This window comes from Polypterus senegalus, chromosome 8 (genome assembly GCF_016835505.1).
Source record: "Polypterus senegalus isolate Bchr_013 chromosome 8, ASM1683550v1, whole genome shotgun sequence".
In the NCBI taxonomy this organism is placed as follows: Eukaryota; Metazoa; Chordata; class Cladistia; order Polypteriformes; family Polypteridae; genus Polypterus; species Polypterus senegalus.
In genome coordinates this window covers 156,663,367-156,671,997 of record NC_053161.1, presented here as the reverse complement: position 1 = coordinate 156,671,997, position 8,631 = coordinate 156,663,367, and the positions used below count along the sequence as shown (strand labels likewise).

The window sequence follows — 8,631 nt, the reverse complement described above, 5'->3', positions numbered from 1 at the left end:
ATTTAGAAAGACTTAACATTCTGCCCTTTCAGTTTACCTCTTTGTCCAGTGGCTCAGGATAATTTGTCTGTTATATCAGAAATTAGGCTGAAGTTTTTCTTTTAGTATTGAATCTATTATTTCACTCTGGTCCATTGTCCTTTATTTTATTTAATGCTTTACCAGGTTTCATTTTATTCAGGAAATTATGTATCTAATGTTATATAGCCTGCGGTTTTTTCCTCCAAGACTTTGTGAAGTGCCTGGAGCATGGGAAAGGTGCTATATAAATCAAATTGGACACCTGGTAGTCAGTCAACTTCTTGTTCACTTTACCCGATATATGAACCCTTATATTACTAAAATTTTAATGAAATAAAACCTTGTGCAAGAATTCCTAAAAAAAAAGCAACCCCCAGTCAAATTCCTCCAAGTGCAAGGAAAGCAGTTATGAGGAACATTAAGTGGAACACCTGGTGTAACCCATTTAGTCCATTAGTGGGGCTGGCACTGTAGTATTCATTTAATGCCATCAGCCCATTCAATTTTAAGTTGACATTAATCTACAGCAACTTAAAACTACACAGAATCACAATTAAACCCAACCGAGGCTTCTCTATACCAGAATAGAAATTAAGGGGTAGGGGGAGAAATTCAGCTACTGTGCTTTACTGAAGGAAGAAAGCTGCCCAATTAATGGAAAAAAAATCTCACCATTGATTCTGGATGGAATTTAAAAAAAAAAAAAAAAAAAGTGCAGACCACAGTAAGCCAAGATGGTGGAACCCACTAGTGTAGATTAGGTAATTTCTCAGGTGCCTCTCTGTTCCACCATTATATTAGATTTTAATGAGACCAACACAAAATATCCCCACCAGTTTAATTCAGCTTTGGGAGTCTGAACACCAGTCTTCCATATTGGTTAATCTGTTTCTAATCATTCACTCCAATTAAACTTTAACTGCAACGTTACTGTGGATGGTGTCAAGCAATAATCAAAGCTAATCTAACCATAGGAATACAGCATATTATAGTAGCCATGTAGATGGTTCCTTACATCTGGGAAGGGATTCAGCAAGATCACACTAAGAGGAATGTACAAGCACCCCAACAAAACAAAAGTGTAGACAACGTTGTGTATTAAAATTTTATTGCTTAGTATTAACAGAGCCCTTTGCTTTTACTGTAGGCAAAGAATAGTACAGCCACACACGAGACAGCCAGGACACCTACAACAGCACCAAGGATGGAATCTGGGAATTGGGAGCCTGCAAAGAGAAAAGAAAAGAAATTAGGAATGAAAAACTAAACACACTGCTTTTGAATCTAGCCTAGTGAGCTGCAGTCCATAACATGGCTTGCATTTACACTGTTCAAACAAGTTACCTGCAGAGACTTCATCTTGCTGAGGAGACAAGGACTGAGATACAGAAGATAAAGGAGAAACCCGCTTCAGAAAAAGAGGGCCAACAGAAATGGTCTCCTTCCATTCAACTGGTGCACTCACTTCACCTGAAAAATACAATTGCAGTTTGTGTATCCCAGACTGGACACTACAAAAGTCTGCTGGTGAGGTCACTTACTTGCTCTCCTGGGTCTGTGTTTAGGGGCACCAGAGCCCCTCTTGAAGGGAGGGGGGTTGGCACAGCTTGTGTCACAGCAGCTACAGACAGCATTGTCCCCATCCACTGAGCTCCACCTGAAAGCACAGCCACCAATCACAACCTGCTACATCATTTGAACAGGTGCACCCTCATCCTCCCAGTCAGTCACTTACTGGCTCAGTGCAGAGTTGTATGAACAATCCTTATTCAAAGGATCAACATTAGCAGACACCAAGGTCACCTTCAGATGGCAGGTAATGAAGATCTGCAAGTAGACATGCAAGAGAGTACGGTCACACCTGGGAGCTTCAGTGGGATTCCTCCAAAGGAGATGGGAGGAAAGGACTCACTGAACTAGTAGTCAGGCCATAAAACCTGAAGGCATCCAGCTGGAACTGCATGACAGACTGGGCAACTCTGGGGGACACGAACTGGGAATTGGAGCCTGTCAGTTTACTGTCCAAGAAACACCTGCAATACACAAGATGGACCATAGCATTGTGTTTCCAGACCAAGATCTAGTCAGACTATTGCTTACACCCACCCATTATTCCCAATGAAGGTGTAGGCCGGGGCAGATGCATTGGACCCAGGAGTGGCCACACAGCTGTCCACAAAGACACGGAGAGGCTCGTGGTTAGTGCTGTCCACAGACGCTTGAAGGTTAATGAGGTCTCCTAGGAAGAAGGTGTTGGATGGACTCGGCCCACTCCAGTCACCTGCAGACAGGAATGTTACAAAGGGTTCAGATCACATCAGTGCAAATGGAAAGTAGGATTTAAAATGTGTACACCTACTGCTCATTATAACAAGCGAGAAGCCCAGAATATCCTCAGCAGATATTGTGGAGGTGTAGGGAACCCAAGTGGGGTTTAGAGCATTGCTGCTTACGTTGTGTAGCCTGGGTTGGGGAAAAATGAAATTAGAAAGTGGTGATCAAGGCAGCAGGTCTTCGCATGAAGACAAATTCTCATAGCTTTACAGATCATAATGGCTGCATCAGCATTAACATACTCCAGGCCAAGGTCCAAACTAACTCTACTTGCACCTTACATGTTCTCACCTGTTGTATTGGCATTCAATGTGCACCACAGCTGGATTTGTTCTTACAATGGGAAGACCATCAATTGGAGAAGGATTGTAGTCAAGGGTGAAGGTGTACACTATGAGAGCTCCTCGCATCTAAAAATATCCAACAATTCAGCTGACTGACAATACTAAACAGTGTCAAAGTATCTTTGTATTGATCTAGTATGGTCTATAGAATCCAAGTATCTGTGGAAGAAGGCTTTAGTCAATGTAGATCTTAACAGCAATTGTATTCTACAGAGGTTTAATTTAAACCTGAAAACTCCACTTTTGCACCGATTATAAACCCATGTTGGATTTAAGATTACAGGTCAAAAAGGGGCAACCACAGGTAGTTTAAGTCAAGCAAAAAATTTTGAAACTCAGAGATATCACTGATCCCTGATGTTTATAACCATTTTAAATATTTAGTTAAGTTGATGAAATAAGTAATTTGCCTATGCCGTCAGAAAGATAAGCCCAATGCCCTTAACTTTCAAGTTGCAAACTAACCAACTTGTTTAACTAGAAAAACCCAAACCATTCAACCTTTTCGGTCGTTGTGCGTTCTCTCTTGTACTTTAAAAAGCATTTTGTCACAGCTCACAGGAAGGAGACCTATAGGCTGACCAGCTATTGGACTCTACTGGTTCCTTTAAGGGGCAGGGTGATCCCTAGTGTTATTTACAACACTTCCTTAATGCGTATCTGATCAACCGCTACTCGGCGTTTACTATTTTTTTTTCTCCGCCCAACATTGCTAAAAGTGCGAGAGCACCGAAGCCACTCACCTCCACGGTGCTCCCACAGCCCTGCAGAGGCGATCCAATCACAAAGGGCTGAGCACCGGCTGGGCTGGTGACTCCACATCCACCCATGGAAAGATCAGAAGGCTGCACCGGTTTTTGGATGCCCAGCAAGTCCGGACTGATGGTGACGATCACCTCACTGTCGGTGCACTGAGCGGTTACGGTCTGCGGAGCGCCAACTCTCGGCTCAACATATTGCAAGACCGCGGGCTTCTGGGACTTTGCTATAAGCTTCCGTCCTTTAAAACGTTGCTGAGCAAAACCATCGTAGAAGAAAAAGAGCAACAACACCACGGTTATCTGACCCTTGTCTTTACACCACATTTTGAAACAACAAAGAGAAAAATCAGCAAAACGCGATAAAGGATAAAGCGCAGCACAGGCTTTATATACACGAAGGCGTTCGACGTCTTAATGTTAGTAGCACGTGCGGAGAAAAAGATTGCCAATCAGACACCAATCGCGTTTGAAATGAACAAGACGCTTCAAATACTGAGGTTAATTTCGGTAAGAAGATAATTAAATTAGAATCACAAATCAAGACAGCCGCAAAAGCGTAAGATCATCTCAGGCAATCACTTGACATTTCTTATGCGGGGCAAACAATTGGGGTTTTAATCATCGGTACTAAAAAAAAAACAAATTTATTTGCTTTCAGAACGAGAAAAATAAACTCTACTAAGTTTTAAATTATACAGGTGATGTCCTGAAAATAGTTTCATTGAAGAGAATTATGGGCGTGTGGGTAACAATGCAGACTAACACAGAAGACGTGTAAATACAAATAAATGTCAAATGTGATTGTTGAAGTCTTTATTGAATATTTGCTTTGATTTATGATTATGGATTAAGGCTTTGCATCAATATCATCGTTAAAACTTTTACGTAGATAGCTATTGGATCATCTCCAATATCAGTCTTACAAAGTGGACACAGGACAATCTTACTTCCATTTACATTGGTCTTGGTTAAGCATAAAAGGTCATAAAGTAAATCGCACCCTAATAAAAGTTGATTAAGGCAACCGGTAGCACCACAAGAATAGCTGTCGCAGTTTTGGGTGGATTGCTTTAAACAATGCCGAGGAGATGATCGATATTGCTTTGAATCCAAAAGTGACTGTGCCTGTGACTGCTCCACACTGAAACAGCAGTGTGGTCTTCTTTCTTACTTCAGTCGTGCAACTGGTGACGAGACCATGTAATGTATATTCCCATGAGATTATTTCAAAGAGGCTGAAAAAGAAAAGACGGAATGCCCTGTTCTTTTGCTTTCTGAATTGGTGCATTCACTGGTCATTTTGCATTAGCTGTTTGTGCGCCTTAGGAATTGATCACTGGGGACTGAGACTGCAACAGAAGGGCTATGTGACGGCGCTAACAAGTGACATCAAGAATGAGTTAACCGAGCTGGCATCATATCACAAGTGGCAGGAGTACCTATAAATGGCATTACTGTATCGTCGCATGTTTTTACGACTAGTGCGGCAAAGACAAGCAGTCCTTTTAAGGATAGGGAGCTACCTAAGAGAGTCAAATAAAAAGCCGAGAATCCGTCCATTGTGGAGCTCGTCGCCGACGCTACAACATTTAGTCAGAGACTAGCACATCAATGTTTATTATTTTTACATCACTTTAGTTGTAATTTGGTGTTTATGAAAGTTATTTCAGCTTCATCAAGTTAGTTTGGGGTCTTTTTGATGTATAAAAACATGAATTTAATGTACTCTGCAAACACACATCATTGCACTCTTTTTCCTTGTTATAAAAATGTTTCATCCATCCAACCATTTCCCTAACCCGCTACCTTTTGGTAAAATAAAGAATCAAATATTTTAAAGTGCTCCCAATTTCAAATCAGTTTGTTTTCCACCGCACCTAAATACGCACATTTAAACGATAATTTTCTACCATTATTCACCCTGTTATGTAATAACGTTTTTGTCATACGAAATAAAAAAAAACAAAAAACAAATCTAAAATTGACCTGTGATTGATTCACTAACTTGCAGTTAACTGCAGGGTGTCAGTAAGAATACTTCACAAATGTCAAGGGGTTTTTGGCCGTTACAAAACATTCAAGAAAAAATAACGCAGCACGTTATTTAATGGTTCATGTTATCAAACATTAGATAAAGGCAACAATAAAGAGGCAACAACTTACGCATTATTTTAATGTACAGCACTGCAAATTAAATCGCACTTTGCTCGTAGCTTGCTGTCCCTTCACGGGGTGCCCGTGACTTTTGCCTTTGAATGTCACACTCAGCGCTTCTTGGGCCTCATGTATAACGCCGTGCGTAGAACTCACACTATAATATGGCATAAGCACAAAAGCGGGAACGTGCGTACGCACAGAAAAATCCAGATGTAGGAATCTGTGCGTACGCAAACTTCCACGTCCTTCTGCTACATAAATCCTGATCAGCGTGAAAAGTAACGCACGAGCACACGGCTGCTGTCCCGCCCCAACTCCAACCAAAATTACGCCTCTTTGAATATGTAAATCAATATAAATAGCCCTTAAGCTCAGCGTTCTGTGAAAAGACAATGGCAAAACCAAGAGGAGAAATAGAACAATTTCAGCGCATACCAAGTGGAGGCAAGGAAAAATGTACTATTTGTCGGTTTAAACAGTGGTATAAACAAGAAAAGGAAGCTGATCGAGTGACATAGCGTGTTGGAGAAACTCGAAAGCTCAAGGTCACAAAGTCTTACAGTGCCCAAAATAAAAAAAAAAGTTGTCAGATATTAAAGTCGCCATGAAAAGGCGAGACGTAGCCCACCATCTGAGTGTCATATGAAAGTTTATTAGGGTACAGAGAAAAAAAGGCACACAGTGGGGAAAAAAGCACGAAATGTCCACTTCAATCTCGACATTTCCACTTTAATCACGTAGTTTATTTGGTCATTAGAGTAGAACATCATAAACTTCATCTTAAAATCGTTTAGTTATGATGGGATTTGAGAAACTAGTAAATTAAAGTAGTACGTTAAATGCTTTGTTTTGTATTTGATCTTCTATGTGCTCTGTGTGTGTGAATCACTACTTGCTTCTTAAACCGGCTCTCTTCCTCCAACTGGACACAGAATCCATTACATTCGTGATATTACAGCTCTCTGAATAACTAAAATACTGAGATGTATACGTGATATCATTTTCTTGATTAAAGGAGTTAAAGCACATTATTAAACATAGGAACACTATGGCGCAGTGATTGTGCGTGACCTTCAATGAAATTATTTATTGTAGCAGTACTGTTTCAAACATACTAACCTCCAATTCCTGTCCTTCCTTTTCTTTCTCCAAATACCCAATTGCCACACAATCAGCTCTGTAATAGTACATTAAGCCATCTGTAAGCTTATAACGCCGATTCTTCAAAACTTTTAGGAAACATTGAAATATCTTCGTAGTACATGTTTAATTATTCTATCCTTCACACCAGTCCCAGTGAAGCATACAGTGCGAGACAGGAACAATCCGTGAGCGGAGCGCCAGATCCTTGCTAGCGTGGCGACACCGTGTCCTTTAATTATTAAGTTAGTTTTATCTGTATAATTTAATCATGTTTTGCTGCATTTCATCTTAAAAATGATATTGTCATCATATGTAAATACGTGCTTTATAAAGTGGCTTAGGTTATGCAATATTATAGCTGTAGTGCAAGTTTACAGTGAGGTAATTGTACTTATAAGTACAAACAGTTCTACAAGGAGCAGTTGATTGATTGCGTTTAGAGCTTTTGGGATGAAACTCTTTCTGAACCGCGAGGTCCGTACAGGAAAGGTTTTGAAACGTTTGCCATGTGAGAAGCAGTTCAAATAGGAAGCATGCCTGAGGCAGCATGTGCTTGATGCTGTATACCAATAATTCTCTTTCTGATCAGCTGCTCCGAGTGGTGCAGTGAGAGTAATATGGAAAAAGATGATCTGCTGTGGCAACTCCTAATGGGAGCAGCTGAAAGAAGAAGAAGAAGAAGGTGCAGTGAGAGTAACAATGCTAAAGCAGCTATGGTATTTAGAATAGTTGGACTATTCTGTGGACCATTATGTTGTTACTGGTTAATTACAATCTGATGCATTAAACTAAAAAATATGCGGTTAATTTCAGTCCATTTATAAAGCCGCATCAGAGATGAGGATCTGAAAAAGAAAGGTAAACCGCACAGGAACAGTAGCATTGCTTTGACGCTGGGTGCCGCCAGTCTGCAAAACCGAGCGAAGAACTTGCTTACAACATGGTATGAGGTACCGTGGAAATGTGCGTAGCTTTACACCAAGTTTTAGGTTTTATACATCGCGATTTGAACTTGGAAATGTTCGTACGCAACATTTCTGTGCATACACACCGTTTATACATGAGGCCCCTGGTGTCTGACTCCACCATGAAAGTTGTTCTTCTGGAGCTAACAGTCCTGTGGGATAATTGTTTGGACAAAGCCTTTAAAAGGAAGCTCTCAAAGTATGCAGAACTGGTCAGCATCTTTCAGGAGTCAGGATGGAGAACTAAGTGGTGTCTCCTAGTGAAGGTTGGGTGCAGGGAATTTGTGGCCCATTCTTTGGTCAGGGCCTTTATCAGTTTGGGCATCAAAGGAAAGAGGAAGAGGAGAACCATTTGCAGTACCATTGAAGCGGCAGAGAGAGCCTGAAGATGGCTATGGTGCAGGAGGGGAGAGGCATGGGGTCAAAGCAGCAAGCTGTCTGGTCACATGCTGGGGTCTGATCAACCCCGGTGATGTCAGGAACATCACAGATGATATGTTCAGCAGTTGTATATTCACAGCTGCACCAGGACACTGCTTCTTTGAAACAGGAGTATAAGACTGCTGATTTCTTCTCCACTAAAGTGTGGGAGCACACATAGGTTTTCTCGGTGGCTTTATTAAATTTAGTGCGGCCCTCCTCAGTGGTGGGTGAAAATAAACGTGCAGCATAATGTCTTCTGAATGATGCATTCCTTATATTGATCTCCTTTCTTATTTATTTAAATTACTGTGGCTATCTTTAACATATGGAAATATATCTACATGAATATTTACTGGATATTTTTAAATATACACACACTGTAAAACTAGAATATAGTATGCTGTGGCCTGCAGTGGGCACTCCAGCCACCCACACCCGACACAGACAGACATAGCACACGTTTTTTATTTTCTTTGTGGGAAA

The 8,631-nt window shown here is 40.9% G+C and overlaps 1 protein-coding gene across 1 annotated transcript; it reads right to left on the bottom strand.

Annotated features, from left to right (window-relative positions):
* Nucleotides 1-1,125: 1,125 nt before the first annotated feature.
* On the bottom strand, nucleotides 1,126-3,828 carry LOC120533215 (zona pellucida sperm-binding protein 3-like). The gene is made up of 9 exons (XM_039759990.1): nucleotides 3,443-3,828; nucleotides 2,647-2,765; nucleotides 2,381-2,484; nucleotides 2,128-2,302; nucleotides 1,934-2,054; nucleotides 1,757-1,848; nucleotides 1,563-1,678; nucleotides 1,366-1,491; nucleotides 1,126-1,247 (listed from the first exon to the last, which is right to left on the bottom strand). The coding sequence occupies exons 1-9, from the start codon at nucleotides 3,782-3,784 to the stop codon at nucleotides 1,141-1,143; spliced, it is 1,302 nt and encodes a 433-aa protein (XP_039615924.1). The 5' UTR covers nucleotides 3,785-3,828; the 3' UTR covers nucleotides 1,126-1,140.
* Between the last annotated feature and the right edge of the window lie 4,803 nt (nucleotides 3,829-8,631).

Coding starts and splice junctions, on each gene's coding strand:
- LOC120533215 (XM_039759990.1), bottom strand. CDS start 3,784: ATGTGGTGTAAAGACAAGGGTCAGATAACCGTGGTGTTGTTGCTCTTT. Junction 2,485..2,646: donor ATTGAATGCCAATACAACAG/GTGAGAACATGT, acceptor TCCCCAACCCAG/GCTACACAACGTAAGCAGCA. Junction 1,492..1,562: donor ACACAGACCCAGGAGAGCAA/GTAAGTGACCTC, acceptor TGTATTTTTCAG/GTGAAGTGAGTGCACCAGTT.